This window comes from Pteropus vampyrus, unplaced genomic scaffold (genome assembly GCF_000151845.1).
Source record: "Pteropus vampyrus isolate Shadow unplaced genomic scaffold, Pvam_2.0 Scaffold104, whole genome shotgun sequence".
NCBI classification, from domain to species: Eukaryota; Metazoa; Chordata; class Mammalia; order Chiroptera; family Pteropodidae; genus Pteropus; species Pteropus vampyrus.
This window is the reverse complement of record NW_011888885.1, coordinates 735,017-758,093: the sequence shown is the minus strand read 5'-3', so window position 1 is coordinate 758,093 and position 23,077 is coordinate 735,017. Positions and strand designations below refer to the sequence as shown.

The window sequence follows — 23,077 nt, the reverse complement described above, 5'->3', positions numbered from 1 at the left end:
TCTCAGCATCCCAGGAAGCTTTGCCAGGAGACAGCTCTTACCCCATGGAAGAGGTGTCAGATGCTGCTTATTCTTGGAGGAGGAGTTGTAGAGCAGGAGTCTCAGCCTTCAGATTTCTAACTGTCACTTAGTTTGAGTCCACGCCATTGTTCAGCTTTATCCATTGCAGCTTTTAAAAAGCTTATATTTCTTTAATGAACAAAAATTATTCTCTGGACAATTTCTCTTAAAAAGTAGTTCTAAAATAAGTGAAAATCTATCAGGACATCTAACTCAAGGATATGGCAGTGTTTCAAGGAAAAAGGAAAATTAAGACGTCTACCTGAATTAATGACTGAAGTCTCTATTTTCAGTCCACAGTGTCCAAAAAGTACCCATTCATAAAGTCCAGATAATTATGAAATGAAATATAATAATAACATATAATAATAAAGTATAAGAAAGAATATAATAACAAAGTCCAGATAATCCTGTTTAGGCATGGAGTTCCTTCAGGTCATCAAAGTAGTGGACTGCCATACATACAATCAACATTCAGGTTTCTCTTGGTCAGCCCTGAGTCTGCCATCCTTGCTGCAATCAAGTCCACAGACTCCCACCCTGTAGGCTGTGCTATGCCAGATTCTGGGCCAGCCCTGGCTTAGTCGAAAAGAGCTGACTGATGCAGAGAACCTGGGCACTTGTATTACCCAGTGCCTAGGGCTTGGCCACTGGGCAGACCTCCCAGATGGTGAGGGCTTGGTAACTGAACTTCTGCCCGAGATTCCTTCACTGTGCCATTCCTGCCTCCCAAAGGGATTTACACAACTCATTCTTGCATCCTGGTTAACAGGATGTCACCTAAATTATGCCTTAGAAACCTATACTCCTCAGACACTGTACCTACTGGTGAAGATACGCCCACCCCTACAGTCCTTTTTTGGTAGATCACAGGTTGCAAAAAGGAACTATGAGGATTGTCCCCCACCTATCAATGTCCACACATAGGTCAGACTGAGCCCCTCCTCCATACTTCCACGAGAGTGAGGTAGGTGTCCAAAACTCAATATGGCATGGGTCCTGCCCTCGAGGAGTTTAATTCATTAGAGTTATAAGGAGGAAAATGATATGTAATATCATGTTATTATGAAACTAATAAAGATATTATATTAAAGATAAAGACAGTAAATACTCAAATCACCAAGCATTTACAAGCATTTCTCTGGTGGTGGTGTGGTAAATGTTTAACAACTGGCTTTCTGGTTAAACACACACACACACACACACACACACACTCACACACACACACACACACTTTTATAAATTTTATTGAGAGAAAGGATATGTAGCACACAATTTACAAATAATAAAATATAGCCGCTCTTTTTTTGTTAATTCTTTGTAGCTTATTGATTCTCCCAAAATGCTTTTGTTTATTTTTATCAAACTCTTGAATCTGCAGCCAATCTATAGCTGGAAATAACGGATAAGTATAGTTCTCATGTAAATGTTGTTTGATATTTTCATTTGTTTTAAGGAAGTAAAACAAAAATGAAACAACAAAGACTTAAGTTGGAACTTTGACTCAGTCATCAATGACATCCTTTGTTGAATCAAATAACAGTTTTCAAGTATTAGAAGAATATTTCTTCAATATTTTTGTGCTACTCATGATACAACAGCTACAGAAACTTTTGACTTTAATCTGCATTATTAATATTTTCTCCATCACTTTCTTAAGTCTAGACCAGTGGTCAGCAAATTTCTCCTGTAAAGGGCCAGATAGTAAATACATTAGGCCTTGCGGGCTATATATAGTCTCTGTCACATATTCTTTGTGCTGTGTGAATGCGTGTGTCTTTTTTTTTTAATCCTTTAAAAATGTAAAAACCAAAACCATCCTTAGCTCGTGGGCCATACAAAACCAGACCTCAGGCCAGATATGTCTTATGAAACTACAGTTTGCTGATACCTGGTCTAGACAGTCGACGAAATGAAAAATCAAGCCCTAGTTTATAGCATTTGCTGATTTCTATGGTGCAAGTATTCCCACCATGGCCAATTTCAAGCTACCAACATGATATCACTAAACAGATTGGGAAGAGATGCGCAGTAGTACACCACTATATACTATATCCACCACGTAGATATAATAACATCAAGAGCATAATTAATAATAAAATGCAGTAAAAATAGGGAGTGACAAGTTTTGAGTATTTACTGTCTTTATCTTTAATATTATTTATTTAACTTTCAGTTTATACAATTTAATTTTTTTCTTTTCCTGTATTTATTCTCTCTAGTATTTAGTTTCTTAAAATTAGAATTTTAAGTTCCTATTGTTCTCCCAGACTATTCATAGTTTTTTTAGAGTGAAAATTTTTATTTTTTATTACTTAAGAAGTTTAGATATAATAAGATAAAAACATTAATAACATTAGATACCATTTATTAAGCAAAAACTGGTGACAAACACTATATTTTATCTAGTCTCCACAATGACCTTGAAAATTTCGTATTACTGTTTAGGTTTTTTTAAATTTTATTTTATTATTAGTTTCAAGTATACAGTAGACTTTTAGACAATTTAATTTTTAATAATGGCTGTGTTAACCACCAGCTTGCAAAATTCTTGAAATTTTAACATTCAACTCTTGCAAGCCACATGAGTCAACTCCAGTACCCCGTTACATTTATCTCATCTACATGTGGATTGGGCCCAATCTCCCTATTTGTGCTGCCTTTAAAAGCTACCCTATCATACCACCTAGTCTCAGATGTGACATAATAAGTAGATTTTATACTCTACTTTGTGACACATCTGACGCTTTTCCCAATTTTTAGTTTAATGTTCTGGGAAAACCAGGTAAATCTACTAAGGTAAGATATCCTATAACTGTAAGAAAAAAGTGACTTCTATATGACCTGGGGCTTGGGGATGACTTACGCCTCCAATAACTCCACTAGTGCAGGTTATTCAGATTTTCTCATCCTCAAACTGTAGACATTACTGAAGGAAGTTTTGTTTGAAGGCATTCCTGGTTAAGAGGCCAGAGTTAAGTACATGAGAAGTGAAGCTCCAAGAATCTCGATGCAGACATTAGCCTAGCAGCAACTGGGCCTCTGAAGATGGGTATTCATTCAAAACCATTTCTCTCTTGGAAAGAGAGAAAGCATTGTTAGTAGTAGTAAGAATCATAAAAATGATAATACCTTTCATTTAGAAAGCCAATGGGATCAAGGAAAAGAATAATTTTATGTAAGAGACATAGGATGAACTATTAAGAGGAAAATAAATAAGCAAATGGATCAGACTGTGGAGATGACTTTTTCTGTGGTTATTTGTATGCTTATGTACTTTTCAAAAAACCTTAATATTTAAACATCCGTCTTTCCTGTCTGAATCTGTGTGTCACTACCATATGGCAAGCAAAACTAAAACAGTACACAATGTGTACAGATAGGCACATATTATTTGTGTGGACAGCAGATCTGACAAGAAATAAATGAATATAGCCTTCCAATTCCAACTTTGCTTTGAATCTTCTAGAACTAGCGGATGTAGGAAGGCTTTACAAATGTCCAAAAAAAAAAAAGCCTTTTTGCCCTTAATTTAAATCATTGTTTTTCTAGGGAAATTTAATTTGGGGGAAAAAAATGTTTTTCTAATTAACTAGAAGACTGTGTGCTATGCAAACAATAAAGATTCTTGTTTGAATGTAATGCATGCCCCTGCTCCTAGGACTACCAAGGGAATTTAAAATAAAAAATGCGAACGGCTCCGACCTCGTATTTTGCCAGAGCTAAACAGAATTCCCAGATCCAGAGTTTTCACGTCAGTTCCCAATTTAAAACCCACAAGTGTTGAGCGGGTTCATGCTTCAGCAAGATACATCTTCTCATCTCTAGAAATGACTATATTTGATCCCTCTCTGGGTTTCTCGGCACGTCCCTCTCTCCCTCTTTCTTCCTCTTGTGCTATGGTTGGCCCAAAAGGTTTGAAACTGCACAATTAGATGGATCAGAGGAAGATTTCATAATGCTCTGGTGCTGGGCTAGGCAGTCTAGCCAAATTCCGTTCATTAGCTAAGGCGCCGGGGTGAGTGTGGCCAGTAAAAATGCTGTTTTGGCTCCATAGAAATGCTGATAGGGAACAGGAAATAAACCTTTATTTTTTTGGTTCCTGAGAGACAGTATGGGTAAGTGAAAAGTCTGGGATGCTGGGAATCTGGAGGCCAAGAGTTAAGCTCCATTTCCACCATTTACTGGGCAGCTCAAGAATCTACTGTTCTCTTTTGACTACATTTTTTTCTATTCTGATACTATTTTCTTATTCTATATGTACCAGCATCAGATTTCTGTCTACCTTAGGTTTTAGCATTCGAAAGTGAAGAATCAAGTATTCAATTCACCCAACATTTACTGAGCCGCCTATACTGGGCTAGGTGCTATGACAGGTGCTTGGGAAACTGGTGTTAATACCACATGGTCCCTGCCCTCAAAGAGCTTATAAACTACAGAGGAGACAGGTGTCTTAAAAAATAAACACAAAGTAATAAAGCAAGTGTAATGTAAAACATATTAAAATTGCTATGGGAAAATTGGCAAAAGAGCTTCCCATGAGAACCCAGGAAAAGCTACAGATAGGAAAGGTCCTTGTACCAGACCTGTCTGAAATAAAAGGAAATTGATCTGGAGACAGAGGACCGTGAACCAAAAGATAAAACAGCATGAGCAATGGATCTGAGGTCAAGTGGCGGGTGAAGCTAGAGTGGAGGGTTTGTTTGGGTGGGGCCTGGGCAAGGAGCAAGAGAGTAAATTTTACAGTATGCTCTTCCTGATGTGTGAACAAGATAAAATAACTCTAGGCTTTGAGGCATTAGAGACTTCAGAGAGAACCTGGACAAGAGCAGCTTTGGGTTTTTTTTAATCAATTAAATAGAAATTAGTTGAACCTTGTTGCGATGTTATTTCTTTATGCCTTTACTTTTGTATAGTCTTCGTCTTTCAAAGAGCTGGCCTGAAACTTAAAAGTGTAACCAGCTAAAGCAGGGTTTAACAATCACACAGTCACAACATGAGGCTTGACATTTACCTGTGCTTTAGACTAAGTTCTCTGCTCATGCATCTTAACACTTCTAGTCATTAATTTTCTACTTTTCTCGCTGATTCTGTGACATTTTTCTTCACATTATAGACTTCAGGTGACACAGTCAGACCTTTAGGAGTTCTTTTTCTTATGCTTTCGGCCTTTGGTTCACATAGCTGTCATCAGGAAAATGGTGGTGTTCAGCTAGAATTCTCCTGCCCAAATGACTCTACATTTCTAAAGCTAAGATAAAAACAAAATATTTGTTAAAATAACAAAGTGCCACATTTATATTCAAAGTGATTTGATATAAATATAATGAATCACGGTTTGAGCCAGAGCCAAATTTTAAGAAATAGTAACACCTAGGTTTTGTCTGGTAGCTTTCTTGCTAATGTTCAACTGCTATGAGCCATTGCACGATTAAACCCTGCTTCTATTTCCCAGACCTAAGTAGAAACAGTTGCCCTGATCTTTATCTTAAAATTAGAAGTCTTATAGAGTTTTAAACTTCAGCTACATGGCTCCAGCCCTATAGGGATTTAGAGCAGACTTATATGTGATTTTCTCATGGCTTTAATATTAAGTCTTTAAACTACCTACACATAACTTTCCAGAGAGACCATTCTAACTTGACTTCTTAGAATTCCCAGCTGGCTCAGAAAGTGACTCTTGCTCACTCTGTTTCCCTCCCACATTCCTTAAATGGCCAGAAGCTCCTTTTTACATGTCAGAAGAGTCCACCAACCCAGGGAAGCACATAGAGGAAAAAGACTATTGGTTGTCCCAGAATAGATTGTCCATTCCAACATGGAGAATTTTTTCCTTCTATGTGTATCTTCTTTCCCTAGTCCCTTCTCTCTTTGAAATCTAGATGTGTTGTCAGATCTAATTAGACTTAAATGCTTAAAACATTCTATTAAATCCCAAAGCAGGACCACACCTCCTTATAAACCTGCTTCTAAAGATTTTTTTGCCGTTGTTGTTTTTCAAAAAGCCAGTCCCTCTTTCCCATCTGAAACATGCTTTGTAAAACACATTTCAATAGAACATAAATAGCTTTTATTCATAAATAAACTGTTGTTTCTTCAGAAATTTTAGAGTGTATCTTTGAGAAACTTTGCATTAATCACTTGCCAGATGATATGGTGCCATTCCCACTAATCCCTAGCTCTTCTTTTGAGACATCATCCTGAATTCTTAGCCTGGAATAAGAAGTTCTTGATTCTCAGCCTTGAGTTTAGAGTCCCACCACATCAGTCAATCATGCATGTCTCAATGGCAACCAAGGATATGTTTGTTTCTAGAATTTTGCTATATTCTTTGCTCTTGCTAGATGTCATTGAACATTTGCTACTGATTTTCATTGTTTTGTTTGTGATAACTCCCTCAATGATTGCTTTTTTCCTTTAGCTGGAATTATATGCAACATTATTCTCCGATCTGACTTTCAGAGACTTGACTTCTTCAAGAACTAGTAGCTCATAATAAGTAGAATAAAACATTTTGGAAAAAAAATTACATACATGTATATAATATATATATTAAAATATACATACATACATATGTTTGTGTATATATGTGTGTGTTAGAATACGTATTTATAAGGAGGTAGAGGGCTGATTTAAATTAACATATAACTTTAATCATTAGACTCATTCAATCCTAATTGGATTTTACAATGTGCCTGAGAGCTTCAAAGGTCAACGGACTAGAGAAGAAGATTCACATGGAAGAAAAATATCTCCAAGTTGGAAAAACTAGCCTATTCTGGATGTGTGTGTATGTGTGTGTGTATGTGTGTGTGTGTATTTGTGTAAAAGGTTTAGTAAGCACCTTCTATGCACCAAGCACATAGATCTATGAACTAAAGAGGGGAAAAATGAATGACACTTTTCCTATTCTCAAGTTTCTCACAATCTAACAAGAGAAAGAGACACAAACCATAAAGCATAATATGTGTGCAATAAATCTTGTTTTTATATGAATAAAGGGCTTTGGGAGCATAGAAACAGGTGTGTTTAATTAATTATTCCTGAGGAATTTAGAGTTGGCTTTGCTAAATCTTAAAGGATTGGTAGAGTTTCACCAAGAAAAGGTTAAAAGATGAGCAAAAGACACAGAGGCAGAAAAGTACACACAATAATCAGGTAACAGGGACTTATATTACAAGGACTTTGCTTTGGGAGATGGCAGAAGATGAGGAGAGTAGAGTAAGGTTAAGATCAGATTATGAAGGTCCTTGAATGCCTTGTTAAGATTTCATTTTATTTTGAAAACACTGTGAAGATTTTAAGTGGAGGAATGAAATAATTAAAGCTGCATTTTTAAACTATAATTCAAGCTATCATAAGAGGATTGTATATGAAGATGAGTTGATGAAAAGGAAAATCAGTTAATAGAGTTGATCAGTTGATTTATCAAGTCTATAAAAAGGTCACTTGCAGAGTTGACCTGCTAGAGTAATTTCAGTGTGAGGGGGAGAGGGAAACTTACAGGAGACACTTTAAAAGGAGAACTTACTGGGTTTAGTAATTGACTGAGTATAAATTGTTGGGGAAAAAGAGGAGATTTGGGGTTGGGTGATTGGATATGAGGCAATGCCATGAGCTAAAATTGAGAAAACGAGAGGAGAAAGATATTTTGGCAAAGAGAAGTACTTAGGGGATACTCAAGTGGAATAAAGATTTATAGGAGGAAGTTAGAGCTCCAGAAAGAGGCTATACCCAAAATTACGGTTTCAAGAGTCATAGTTGGAGACATAAACGTGGATAAGGTCACTACTTGGGTCAAGTATGTGGAGTTTAAAAAAGAGTCAGACCCTCAAGGAACATCAAATCAAAGGAAGAAGAAAGGAAGAAACCAAGGAGAGCCTGGAAAGAGGGAGCCAAGAGGTAGAAGAAGCAGAAGAGGGGATGCAACTAAAACCAAGGGAAAAGAAGGGTGTGAAAAGGAAGGGAGGCCAACGTGGCAGGATTTCCTGAGACGAGGCTGTCGAGGATGATCAGAGCACTAGGAATTTTAGAAGTGCAATTTTTAGAGAGTGAGGAGAGCAAAATAGATTCCCAGGAGAAAAATGAAGAAAGGCAGAGAATGCAAGGGCAGCAATTCTAAAGCAGAGGGATTGTGTGATGTCAGGAGAGCAGCAGGATTCAGGGATGGCTTGGTTTAATTTTGAAATATTTAAATGTCATAGAGAATATAATTTAAATTTAAGGCCTATAGCTTATCATCACAAGGTTTAGAAATGTCTTGTCTTCCATGTGACTTAAGCTCCTCATTCAGTTAGGATTGCCTTAAATCCTGCTATGTGTAAACTGTCACTTAAGACTTTTTACCAATGATGCAAAATTTATCTTTCCCGATCATAACTTTTTCAACCAATGGAAAATGTTGCGAAAGGACACGTCTCACAGTAAAATGGGGTGTTAGAATTTGGGTGTTAGATTTAACTGTGATTAAATACCCACTTTGGGGATGTCAGGTGTGGAGGAAGCATTGAAGAGGTCAGCCACAAATCCTAAATCCTTGGGCTGAAGAGAAGTCAGTGAAAAAGCCTGGAGGGTGATATCAGGAAGGAGAGCCAGGGAGCAGCACAAGAGACACTAAAGAAACAGAATGATTCCAGAAGGAAAAGGTGTCAAATTATATGGAAGAAAATGAAAAGAGGCTTCTTTATTTGAGATGAGAATGTCACTTGGACCTTGAAGTAGCACTTTCAGTGAAATAGGAAGCAGAAACCAGACTTGGGGGATGAATAGAAGGTAATGTCCTAATGAACCCTTAACTTCCTATATGCAGTAAATAATTTATCTTCTATATACAAAGAACTTTTATATATAATATACCTGAGCATGTGAGTGTGTATGGGTATGTGTACAGACACGCACACACATATATATTTAAGGTATTATTAATCGCTGTTTAATAATTATTTTCTGTTCCGGTTTTAAGAAATAATTGTGAACTTGGAAATTGACTTGTCATCTCAAGGAGAATGTTAGACGTGTCAGCATAAGCAAAAGAGGGTAAATCTACTATTTTTAAGAGAGATTATATGCTCCTGAAAAGATGACCAAATCAATTAATCTCTCATTCTTTCTCTCCCCGCCCCAACCCAGTGGAATGGAGCATGTCTAAAGACTTTTGTCCTTTGGCTGGAGAAATCATCATGGAAAACCTGCAGACTCTGAGATGCACAATTACAGGGCTCACAACGGTAAATGCCTATTCCTCCCATTAGACTTCTCACTTCCCTGCACCCGATGTTTGTGCTGAGATTTTGGTAGCAAGTGCCTATTCTGGAAGCAACAGCCAACACCCAGTCCTCTGGCAACAACTGCCACTCGTTAAGCATGATATGTCTGGTATCCATAATCTGAACCCCACAAAGGAGTGAGCAGACAGCATGAACCACTTTGTAAGCTGCCATGTTCTACGGAGATCAGAAAAAGACTGGCCTCATGCAAGCCTTGAAAGCTGCTGCTTTCTGGATCACAGTCTAATCTTCAGGGGGATCAAAGGCTCTCAGAGATCCAATTTTGACTCCCTGTCTGATGGTAAAAATAACAGCCCCATCTAACCCTCACCCCCACAGCCTGGTTGAGATCAGTCATCAATCGGAGTCACACAATTTCCTGAGAGAAATCCTTTTCCCTTGATTAAAAAAAAAAAAAAATCTGTCTAAATCTGCTTTCACAGAAAAGAAACTATATATGGTGGCACTACATTTCTCCGTAACCTGAACCAATTTAAACTGTGAATGAAAAACTGGGACAAACTGTGCTTATTTGTTTAACCAATCTAAACTTAAATGTTAATTATCTATAGAACTATAAACCACATAAACATATGAAATGCAAAATATAAAAACACCTAGCAAATCAGTTCAAACTGAAACAAACCCTACATTTTCTCAATTAAAATGCAACAAAACTAGATCACAAAATCTTTTTTTTAATCAAAAAACTTTTTTAAGTAAACTTAAACACAACCTGGGTTTTTCTGTTTGTTTGTTTTTTTGTTTTTTGGCCCAATTCAAATAATTACCATATTAGGACCTTCATATGTGAGAAGTAGAGGAAGAATTTTGTTGTTGTTTTTCTGAAAGGTTAATCAATTAAAACAGTTTTATGTAAAGTATAATCCTGAAACCCAGCATTAAAAAGCTGCATTAGGTTGCATCTCTTCAAGTTTGAACCAGCTTATTTTAACAGCATTCCTGGTGGTTGGGTCACCACCACAGAATCTTGACTTTTAGTCTAATCACACGTCTACACAAGGGGCCAAAACTGTGGATTACCAAAACAAACAAACCCCTGAATGGGTGGCCCCCGGAGATGCTATCGGCAGAAGACGGATCCCAACCCTATAGCTCACATGATGGAAGAGGGCCAGAAGAGAACCCTAAGGAATTTTCATTGCTTAAAAGAAAAAGCGATATGGTGATAAAAATGGAAAGCTCTCCATAGAGAGTTTCTCTAATATTTGAACTAATTTTTATAGGGATTAAGTTTTTCCACTTAGTTGTCCAATGAGAACAACACAGACACTATCCTAATCACATAAAAGCCTAGAAGTAGATTTACACTTCTACAGAACCTCCATAACCTTGAGGTATGTAGAAACCCATTTTAATGTTAAAAATATTTAACTTTATAATATGGTAAGGCCAATATTATTGAACCTCTAGCAAAGGCTCTACAAAGGTTTATTTTCATCACCATTTTATAATTTTTGCAAGCAATGTTTTATCAAATGCTGGCTTCTAAAACGCCCCTTTGAGTTCACCAGGAAAAAAAAAAAATTCCTCAAAGCAAAAACATAAAACCATATAAAACAATTTAAAAGATTATAAGCAAACAAAAATAACTCTTTAATTCATAACACCATAAAACATTAAAGAATGCAAGCCATTGTATTAATAATTGTTTTAAAATTTAAATAACATTAAATAATTTTTCAGAAGTTAGAATAGCTGAGTTAAAAATGTATCGCAGCATTATTTATTGCAGCATAAAATATGGAAACAATCTAAATGTCCACCAGTGAGAGATTGGTTAAATAAATGACTGTGTTTGCCCACAGTGAAGCACTATGCAGCCACTAAAAGAACGAAGTAGACATTTAAGGTACTAATGTGGAAAGATGTTTTTTATAGCTGGTTAATTTTATAAAGCAAGTTGATCAGCTAAAAACGGTGATGGTGTTTGCTTCTGGGGAGAGGACAATAAGAAGAAAGAGATGAGGGTGAGAAATTAATCTTTTTGGGAAACCTTACAGAACCGTGATTTTTAATAACTGGTGTATAATTGTTTTGGAGGGGTCAGAAAAAGTACTTATGATATTCCATTTTGGAAAAAAAGAAAGCACAAAGAAACTTAAGAGGGCACCTCAAAAATTTATTGTCATATGTAAACATAACAGTCAAGAAAAGCTAGAAAGGTAAAGTATGGGTGGCAGCATAATACATTCCCAAGGGACAAATGAGCTAATCAGACATGGGAATCTGCTTCTAGGGTAAAAGTGATTAAATATAATTCCTGATGCTTCATTCTCTCTATTTTGATACTTTGCAGGGACAACAGTATTTTGTTCAAGTCTCAGCTTATAACATGAAAGGATGGGGACCTGCTCAGACTACGACACCAGCATGTGCCTCTCCTTCTAGTAGGTAGTGGCGGTGAACTCTCTCGAGCCTGGCAACAGGCTCCAGCTCCAACTCCATCCTTGGGATGTCACTGCCATTCCCTCTCCCCACTTCGTGGGACTAACTCATGGTAGCATCTGGGCCACATAATGAATGATTCCTCTGTAGAAATGTTCCCCTGGAAGGCAACTCAGTGGAATGAAAGGAGAGAAAATATGTAACCAACAAGACCAAATTTGATACCCATTATACCTTTTAGTAGCTGCATGGCCTTCAAAAGTTACTTAAAATCTCTGAGTCTCAATGCAACATCTGTAGAATGGGTCCAATCAAATCCTTTCACATGGCTTTCGTGGGGATGTAGTGAAATGACACAGCGGGACTGGCTGGCCCAGAGTACATGCAGTTCATTTTTAGCTCTCCTACCCGCTTCCTCATCAGGAATCTAGCAAATCTTACTTATATTCTGTCAGAAGAAAAGCTTTCTTGCTAACAGGCACTCTGCTGTACTCTGCCACAAATATAACCCATAATATTTGTAGTGGTGACTGAAAAAACCAGCAAAAGCCTCTTCTAATTATCTGAGATAGTTTATGCCCTGATGTATTTGGTAACTCTCTATTAACCAGATTTAATTAACATATATATATCCATCATATATATATATATCCAGACATGCCATATGATGGATTTTTCTGCATAATAAGCCTGTTGCTCTGGATTGCAATTTTTTTTTTTTACATCTTCACTAATGTGATAGTTAAAAATGATATAGCATGCTTCTTGTGAGAATGCAAACTGCTACATCCTTTCTGGAAGGAACACAATTTGCCATATATAGCAACTGCCATAAGAGTGTTCATTTCTCTTTATCCCATAATTACACATCTAGCAATCTAACCTAAGGAAATAGAGGCAGACAAACAATTATGAACAAATATGTACAGTGCAGCAATATATTGATATAGTGAAATGTGTAGAAAAGACAACAAATATCCAATATTAACTTAAAGATTAAATAAAGTATGATATAGTATCCATACTGTAGAACAAAATGTAACCACTAAAAATGGTGTTTTGAAAAACCATTCATTGTATAGAAGAAATTCTTACAAAATAAGCTTTATGTAAAAAAAAAAAATTTTTTTGTCTGCATATAATTATCCAAATTTAATAGCAGATATTTAGGTTTTGAGATTATGGGCTCTTCGGTTTCCTTTTTCATATATTTATGTATTTTTCAAGTATTATAACAGCCTTTACCCAGGACCGACCATGAATCAGGTGGTATACTTTGGGCTTTCACATTCAGTGTCTCACTTAATCCTCACAACAGTCATTCATCACTGTTTCTGTTTCATGGATAAGCATCATCATCATTATCATCCACATTACTAGCAACATCAGAACTAACATTTATAAGACTCATTATATGCTGCATGTTAATCTAAGTATTTTTCATGGATTAACTCATTTAATCTTCATAACAAACCCATTGAGATGATTTTTATTATTAGATCCATTTTACTGACAAGGGAACTATTAACAGATTGGCACATACATAAAAAGAGCCCAACATCACCAAGTCAGCAAGCTCTGACGTCAGGTCCAAACCCTCCTCCTCCTCCTCTAATAATTAGGAAATCGGGATTAGGAAAGGATGTTGCCTTGCCAGGGTTACAACTCTGGTATGTGGCTGAGCCAAGATTCAAGCCTAAACTGCCCAAGACCGTGCTGTGGTATCTGGTGCCCTGCTATCAGGCAGATCCAGGCAACCATTCCTACCTCCCACCTCTGGTGCATTCAGATGGCTAAACCAGGTCATATAGAGCCCTAGACCACCGATGCCAGAGATCTCTAAGGCTCCTGAATCCCCTAGCATTTGACAATTTAATTATTCCAGTCTTATTTGGACATCTTTCTTATTGAAGACTTGTCAGAAACACAAATTGGGAATATTGCAAGACTAAGATCCTAAGGGAACCAATCTCATTCCAGAAAGAAAAAAAAAAAAGTATATATTGTTGGAGATGGAGAGATAGAAGGGACAGAAAAGCAAAAAAAAATTAATTTAATTTAATTTAATTTTTAAAATGCTAGTCTCAGCGGACCTGAAGGTAGGGCACTGGGAAACCCACTCCAAATGCATACCCCACGCAAATTCTGATCCACATATGGATGCATTTACTTATAAACATTAGATGTTCCAGTTCTACAAACTTCATATTCTATTCAGACACTCTTCCTCATAGCTGATTTGAAAAGCTCTCTCCAGAATGACAAGAACAGTTGTCCAAGACTGGGAAGAGTCACTTATTTCTTGATAATTAACATAGCAAATGGCGACACTTTCCAAAACAGCACAATGAATCAGTAGAAGTATCTGGCAAAGAACTGAAATGCAAACATGTCGTTATAGTTACTGCAGACATGCCATATCACTTGGAAAGAACAATATAAAAACACTCTGGTTCTATTTATAAACAGAGTATGACATTGTGATGTAACAGATCGGTATTCAAATATTTACTAGAAGACAATGTATTCTAACATGACAGAGTAATTGGAAATTGGGTAATATGTTCCAGTAAGCTATAAAACTTTTTAAAAAATATTTTTACAAAAGGCCTTAATGTGTTTTTATAGACTTATGTTATATGGTATGGTACATAATAAGAGAAAAGGACCCAGACAGGCTTGTCTGAGTTACGATCAGGAAAGCGCTGATATCGCCAGTGAATGTAAGCTCTGCATTGTGTTGTAATTGAAGTGTCTCATTACCAGAACAGTGAACTGTATTATGTGGCACAATCTGCTCTTTTCCTACCACACTAAGTTTATTCCTGTCAGGTTCCTGATTTCTTAATATATTTTCAATTTTCTCCCTCATCCCCAAAGTCTCCTATTTTATATAGTCGTCAGAACCTTCCAAACATCTATGAGAAAAACTCATTCTTTCCAAAAACCTTGGCATCATGTCCAGTGTTCACTTGGGCTGCAATTTAGCATTAGCAATTTTCTAATGTATCATAAAGTCATCAGCTCAAGCTGGCCTCTGATGTAATAGGGCTCAAGCTAAAACAGCCAGGTCCATTTCATCTCCCCTTGCATTGATGGCAGTATTAACACTCATTAGAATGAATTAGCATGTTCAGGGCCAGGTAGTAATTCAGCCACCCAGGAGTCTTAAGCAAGTAACGTTGTTCATCTTATCATGAGTACTTCAGATGCATTTATCCAACTAGGAGAACAAACTCATAATGGCCTTTGGGAATCCATGAGAGCAGTGTTTATCTCAGTGAGCCCTGATACCAGGGACATCACAGACAGTCCAAGGGCCACTTGGCATTCGTCTCCTCAAACATTTCCAGATTTCTCAATAAAAGCCCTTTCCTAGTCCATCCTACCTGACGTAATCATGCCTCCAGTCACAATGCCTCACGACATTTAATGAGTGTCTCCTACGTACCCAGACTGGTGCTTTACTTACATTATTTCTTTGAAACTTCAAATAACCTAAAAAAGATTCAAAAGCTCACTTACAAAGAAGAAACCTGAGGCAAAGAGAAATTAAGTCACGGTTCCTTCCCACAAGGACCAGAGTCTACGGAAGGCACCTATGTCAATTCCTGGCCTCCGCAGTGGACCACAACTAAGCCACCCTGCACAGACTCCAACCAAGCTCTGCCTCTCCTTCCCAAAACAAAGAAACAAACACGCCCACCGTATAAGGAAATGGACATGATATGGAGGGTCATGGGACTAGGTTATAGTCCTGGCTATGCCACTGACAAGCTGAGTACATAGAAATAGGTTTCAGTCTTCGGAGAGGTAAAATGGAGAAGGATACCTGGGGGAGGGTGGGAAGCAGGAAGGATCAGAAAATCTCTGAGGCCTCCTTCTTCCTAGGGAATCCTCTGATAGGGCAAGAAATGACATTTCCATACTTACTACTCAGGGAGTTAACTTTCCATCAATGAATTCCCTTTTTAAGTTATTACTTTGTATAATACCTTCCATGAGCCCTCATAGTCCTCTCATTGAATCCTCGCAAAAATACTGCAAGATAGATACTATGCTCGTTTCTCATAGTGTGGAGTAGAGACCCCGGCAGTGTAAGTAACTTGCTTTACAGACACTGAGCGAGGAGTTGGAAGAGGCAGGATTCACACTCGGGTTTATCTGAGTCCAGAACTTGTGTTCTTCCTGTGCTATACTACTTGGCCTTGGATGGACCACTGTGGAAGGCTTTTACCTAACTTTAACTGTATGGCTTCTGCTTAAGTTTCTAAACAAAGGAGATTCCATATTTTAAAATAAATCTGGAAGGAGGGAGGGAATTTGAAACTAATTCAACTAGAATTTAAGCCTCTGATACACTCGTGAACTAACTGGCTTTTCTAGGAAAGAATGGCTAGCATTTTTAGAGAAAGCATTTCAACCAAGAAGTGCCTGAAGTTGTTGCTTTTGAAAGGTTCAGAAAGTAAAACTGGGGGAAAGAAAATAGAGGGAAGAAGGGATGGACTATGAAATGACTGACCGACCTGCTAAAAAAAAAAAAAAAAAAAATCCAGAGTTGGAGACAGCAGAATTACAGTCTTGACATTAGTCCCATACGGGTTATTACTCTTGATATCATTATTGCCAAATGGAATGAAAATAGAAGGGGGAGAAAAATCTCCGTGGGTATTGCAATTTAAATTTGCCATGTAAGCTAATACTGTATATTTAGAGACTGAGCAGACAGGGTGGTTGGTGGCTCAGAGTATGTGCAGGAGTTGCTGTGCCAGCTAACCAAAGCAGACATTCATTAGAGCAAAATGTAGATTTCCATTTCTTGGCATCTGACATGGGCTCTTTCCTTGGAAAGAAATGTCAATTTGGCCAAAAGTGTGAAACCTACAATAAAAGCATTGGGACTGTGGATTTCATCTAGTCTGCACATTCCCACCCCTTTCTTTCCTACTGTGGAAATCCAGTTGAGACTTGGGGTCCTGGGTGGAGAGGTGGCAGGGGAACTGATTAGGACACAAGATGCTGAAAAGGAGGGTAAAGAGCTGGGGGAGGGGAAACTGGACTCCCAAGTTCCCCATTTTCTTTTGGCTTTCAGTTACCATTTTCTCTTACCCTAAAACTTCCCAACACAAGAAATCAACCACAATTACTGTTTTGCACAGCACCCCGAACAATGGCAGCTTCCAAACCCTTGGCATTGCCTGCTAGCTGTGCAAGTGCTGGGTGCTTATCCATGGAGTCTGTGGGTAGCATGAGCAAAACTCGGCTCCTGAGGCAAGGCAGGGAAGAGGCCTCCCCTGCTTTAAAATTTCACTGTTTGTTTCTTTTGTTCAATAGACTGGAAAGACTATGACGACAGAGAGCCCAGGCACAAGGGACAGAGTGAAGTTTTGGAAGGTCTGCTGCAGCAGGTCCGAGCCCTTCATCAGCATTACAGTTGCCGGGGTAAGGATAAAAATCTGCGCTGGGCCATCAACTGAGGTCTCGGTGGCGCCGGTAATTTTAGCAGTTTCCTAACTGGGTCATACCTTCTCATTCATCAGGGAGAGAGAGATATTAATATTTGTACATCTGGAATCACTTTACAGTACTATCTTGTTTTAACCCTTCAAAAGAGACTTTTCTCTCCTTCCTCCCCTTCCTCGCTTTCTCTCTCACCCTCTCTCTATATGAACAGTTTGAAAATAAACACAAGAAAAACAGCAGCTGCCATTGGTTCCCTTCCCTTTGAATTATCCCTTCCCAAAACTCCTCAGTGTGCTGGGTCTTTGGGATATTCACCCGAAAACTTTTCCCCTCCAAAGAAAATTCTGTGAGCATCCCTAAGGAAGCTCAACAAATTATAATAGCGACAATAATATTAAACCTTTATGTACATTCACAGTAAAGTTTACATACAATTTCACAAATAATATCTCCTTTTCATCCTCATTTTCACAATTATCACTGAGGCTAAGTGAGTTGACCAAGGTCACAATGCCAAGAAAAGACAGAATCAAGATACCAACCTAGGTTTTGTCTTCAAATCCAGTCTTCTCACCATACCTCATTTTGTCTCCCATCCTTACATTAGGACTGGGCCCTGGACTTTAATCTCACCCTGCATTTTAATCTTCCCCTGTACTACTGCTCGAGAAAAAGTAGAACATACTTTCTCTAGACCTAGGCAACTATGCTCAGAAAATCTGAGAAGCTTTTGAAAGCTTCTCTTTTACTTGGGCTGTTCAAATGGGACAGGGTCAGGTTTCTGATCTGTGTAATGATTCGTGGAACAGGCACTTAGTTTTATTTGGAGAATTAAAGCCTCCATAAAGTTTTCATTTTCCACGCTCCTTCATCCATCCGATCGCCAACTGCATTGCATTCTCTAGATTCAGAGCACTGCTGGACCAGCGAGGTAAGAAATCATGGTTAAAACTAAGAGATGCTAGCTGAATTTTGACTAGGTGAAAAACATCATACTTAACATTAGCAAAAAGTTGTTCCCAATTACTGTAAACTATGGCAACAAAGTCCTTTAGAAATTTTGGCTATAGCTAGAAAAAAGGACAAGTGTTTGCAAGATAATATGTTCTACTAATGAGTGGCTCATTAGGAGATGTAAATTTTTGCTCTACTTATCTGCATGGAAGAAACTTAAGAAGGAAACCCAAGTGGGATTTCATTCCAAGATATCCAGGAAAACTTTACTCAGACCAGGGCCTTCGACATTCCACACCAACAAAGGTGCACTCGGTTCTGTTATCCAGGGTCCATTTACTAGACCAGGTATCACCTAGAAGAACATTATTTTCTTGCAAATACTTGTCCTCATTTCTAGCTATAGCTTTGTTGTCATACAGTAATTGGGAACAACTTTTTGCTAAAGTAAGTATGATTACCTTCACACCTACTCAAAACTCAGCTACTATCTCTTAGTTTCAACCATAGATTTCTTGCCTCACTGCCTTTGTCCTTTCCTGCCTCTCCTTCATTCCCCTGCCCACTGGTTCCCGTATGGCAGGTAAATATAATAAAGCAATTGGATAGATAATTTTTGAAATTCATAAGCCATATTGTGTTTGGTCTTTATCAGAGGGGTAAGCTAAAACTACGCATGAGAATGAGGGATTTTTTTTTTTTTTATATTATCTGAGGATTTAGATGCTCTCCCCATTACTATTGGATTACTATCCAATAATCAAGAAATGATTGTCTAGACAGCCCAATTTTTCTATGGTTTCCATTCAACTTTCATCATGTACATGCTCCCCCCCCGCCCCCACCGCCCCAGGGATGTAAATATACATTCGATATAAGGAAAGATTTAAGTAAGACATCAGGTAGAACTTCCCAAAAAGGAGGAATATTTTTTATATTGAAATGTGCTCTGGACACATAAACAGTACCCGAAATGTGTTCCAAAGAACAGTAAGTCCTATAGGATGTTCAGTTAAAAAGTCTCTGGTCAAGTAAGTTTAGAAAATGGTGCATTATATATTCCTCCCTTAAAAGAGTAAAATAGACATTAAAATGTTAAAGACTCTAATAAAGAGACATTTTAAATTTGGTTAAGCAAGCCTTTTCCAAATTTATTTGGCCATTGTAAAACATTTTTCAGATAATTAGTGTTCCAAGACACAAACTTTGGGAAATGTTGACTTATAATATGCCAGGATGAAAGAAATGACCTCACAAAAAATGATTCTAAAATAACTTAACATAAATATCTTTAATTCTAAAATAATAAATGATGGATCATTTAGTACTGCATATAAAAACTATAAATCTGTTATTTAAAATACTCAATTGAGATACTACGTGGTTTACTGGAGAGAGAAACCTTTAAAAATTTTATAAATATAAAAAAATAATTTTAAGTCCTAGTTCTACCACTTACTAGTCATGTGTCCTTGAGAAAAGCATTTAACCTGTGAGTCATACCTTGCCTATCAGAAAATATCTATAAAATAGTATTTATCTTTCAGGATTGTTATGAGAATTAAATTAGGTTATGGATTAAACTCAACTGGCATAATATAGGCACTTTGCAAATTCTAGCTTATTTTTCTTCCATTATTCTTTCAGATGAAGAATGGGGTATTCTTCATCCTCAGTACTTTACTGATATGTTCCAGGATCAAAGTGTAATCATTGACTCCATTGTCATGACCTGGAGTACTCAATAAATACACAGCATATTTCAAATGCAGACATAATAATAAAACGTCTCTCTCCTACCAAAGCCCTACATGGGAGTTACCAAAACGCACATTAATTTCTGTATTTTGGCTACAGCTATCTGCATGTTCAGTATTGGGAAGAAAATTCAGTGGAGATGTTGAGCAGCCTTTATTGTTCGTAAGGTAAATGCCCTGACATTCATAACGAACTGTAAAGAAGCCAATTGTGTTCATCAAAGCAGTAACCAATAGAATTGAATTTCACTAACATCCATTTTTCAACTGGCAAACATTAATTAAAACACTGCCTATTATGTGTCAGGTGCTAGACATACCAGTATGAATAAAATAAACTCCCTATGCTCCAGGCACTTAAAAGCTAAAGACCTACTGCATTCAGAGTCCAGAAAATGAACAATTGATCCAGAGCCCTGAATTAAGCAGAGGCAGAAAAGAAGCCACAGTTTTTAGGATAAATGTGAGTTAAGACTTTGTATCAGTCAAGCTGGGTGATATCATTCTGCACTAATCAAATGTCCCCCAAAATATTTATTTCTCCCATATGCTGTATCTACCACTGGTCAGCTGAGATTGTCTTTCTATGTTGTCATCATCCTTTTTCTAGAAATATTTGCCAGCACCCATGGGAAAAAGAAAAGAAATTCCTGAAGGTCTGTCTCATATGGGGAAGGCTTTATATATAATTTACACTCAAAACTCATTGGGCAAAAATAGTCACAGGGCCCCACCCAACCACAAGGGCTTCAAGAAGTGAAATTCTACCATGTGCCCAAAGTGAAGGAGACATGGAATGTTTAACATTTGCACGGGCTCCTTTCCCAACTGGTAGTAGCATTTCACATTTTTCTCTTTTTATTTTGTAGTCTAATTTGTTTAGCTTAATTTTCATTTTTATTTAAGTTATATGTGATAATAGTCTGAAGCTAGACTACCTGGGGTCAAATCCAGGCTGGACATTTACTAGTTGTATCACCTTAAGCAAGTTGCGTACCCTTTCTATACCTCACTTTGCTCGCCTGTAAAATGCAGATTAGAATTATATATACCTGTCAGCCATTGTTAATGGTTGAATGGTTTAAAATAAGTAAAGCACTTAAAAGAGTTTTATTATTTAGAAAAAGCAATTTCTTCCATTCTCCATTTTCTACCCCGCAAAGGCTCAATTCTCTCAGCCAATTCTTTAGATATTTTCTCCATATCTCTAAATACAATGTTTATATTGCTAATTCTTTATTTTTTTTGATTATAAGCATTATCTCACTAAGGAAGATAATGATTTTCTTTTTTACCCTATCTACCCTCTTATATGCACATACATTTCCTACCCCCTTATCTTCACAATATATTCATAATTTTAAAGGTCCATATCTGTTACATTATAATGATCATGTAAATTCTATTATTTTTCTTTCCTGGATAACTTTTTGTCTTCCCTACAGTTAATCATCTTTTATTGTATTTTCTTATTTTTCTGTGTGGTTTTAACTAATTAATCCCAAACCTATTCTCCAATCGTATTGATTTTCTCTCAATACAATCAGATACATTAGTATTGTTTCAACTGCATCTTGTTAAAGAAACTTCTCATGGAGCCCTCTGACCTTCAACCTGGGCTGGTTACTGGCTGCTTCCTGTCTGGTGCACAGCTGTCACCCTAGGGTCTCCTTTCACCACCATATTGAAGACTCTTCTTCTCACTCCCCAGTATTAGATTTCTTCTTTTTCATCCCATGTCTTCCTTTTTCTTGGGTTAGTCTCTCATTTTTTTGGTGGAGCCTTTCCTCTAGTAGCTTCTCGAGAGGATACCTGGGAGCTAATTTCTGGACACACTGAATGTCTAAAGATGTATTTACTCTACTTAACACTTATTTAAGGGTTTGGATAAGTATAGAATTCTCCGTTGAAATAGTTCTCCTTCCGACTTTGAAGGCATTTCTTCATTGTCTTCAACCTCTCAGTGCTGAGAAGTCTGATGCCATTCTGATTCCAAAAGTTTTATATGAAACATTTTTTTCTACTACTTTTGAAGGTTTTAAGTTTTCTTTTTAACATCTGTATTCTAAAATTTCACTGTTATGTGCCTTCATGTGGCTCTATTTTTGTTCGCTATGCTACATACTTGACAAGATAGAAATATATACCCTTCAATTACAAAATATTTTCTTAAATTATTTCTTTAATTATTTCTTTCCCTTCTTTACTCTGCTCTAGTACAAAAACTCTTATTCAAACGTTGAACCTCATAGACTAGCCCTTTTCTTTTTTCTTCCCCGCCCCGCTTCTGCTTTCCATCTTCATGTCTTTTTGCTCTACTTATCTGGAAATTTTCCCAACTTTATTTTCTAGGTTTTCTATTGGGTTTTTCAGACTTCGATAATGTATATTTTAATCGTGAGTGCTTGCTTTTGTTCTCTAAATGTTTCTCTTACAGACTGCTATCTTTTTTTCCAAGAACACAATGTCTTTTTTTCATCTCTCAGGCTATTATTAATGATAGGTTTTGTTTCATTTTATATTTTCTTTTCTCAGCATAGTCTCTCCTCTAAATTGCCTTTTGTTTGTTTTTGGCTTTTCTTGTTACTTGCTTTTCACAGCAGCCTGGTGATCCTTGGATGTTTGCTCAGATTTAAGAGAAAGGAACTCAATAGCTGTTGGGAAGCTCTGAACACATGGACGGGGCACTTTATTTACAGGCTTCATTGTCAGATGATCTGGCATGGCCTTATCTTTAGGAAAGCAATGAAGCCAATGTCAGAATCTTTAGGTGTATTCTCTTAGTCCAGCCAGAGTTTCCAGAGAAGTTTCTTCCAGAGTCCTGCCTAGAGGGTATAAATAAGTGTTTGAGTACCAGTGTTCCAAGAGCCCAATGAGGAAATATTCTATATGGAAACTTTCATTTAATTAACCTGAGTACATGCCACCTCTTCCCCTTATTTTTAACTGTACCCATGTCTCCTACTCCAGAGATGTTTTTATATTCTCCAGAGGATAAGCCACAAGCTTTCTTCTAGAGTGCGGGAGGGATATTTGTCCACCTCTGCTGAGTAGGGGAGGATACATAGAAGTTTAACTGCTTTTTAAACAGACTTCAATACATCCCCCCAATTTTAGCTCCACATTCACTCCCCACTTTCAACAGTATATGGTGCCCAAGGGGTGAGT

The 23,077-nt window shown here is 37.3% G+C and overlaps 1 protein-coding gene across 1 annotated transcript in view; it reads left to right on the top strand.

The window, feature by feature from the left end:
- Window positions 1–23,077, top strand: part of ANKFN1 (ankyrin repeat and fibronectin type III domain containing 1) — a 342,813-nt gene that overhangs the window by 293,757 nt on the left and 25,979 nt on the right. The window contains exons 8-10 of the mRNA XM_011365098.1: window positions 9,190–9,287; window positions 11,647–11,737; window positions 17,070–17,177. Coding sequence (XP_011363400.1) covers window positions 9,190–9,287; window positions 11,647–11,737; window positions 17,070–17,177 — 297 coding nt within the window. The remainder of the gene's footprint in view (window positions 1–9,189; window positions 9,288–11,646; window positions 11,738–17,069; window positions 17,178–23,077) is intronic.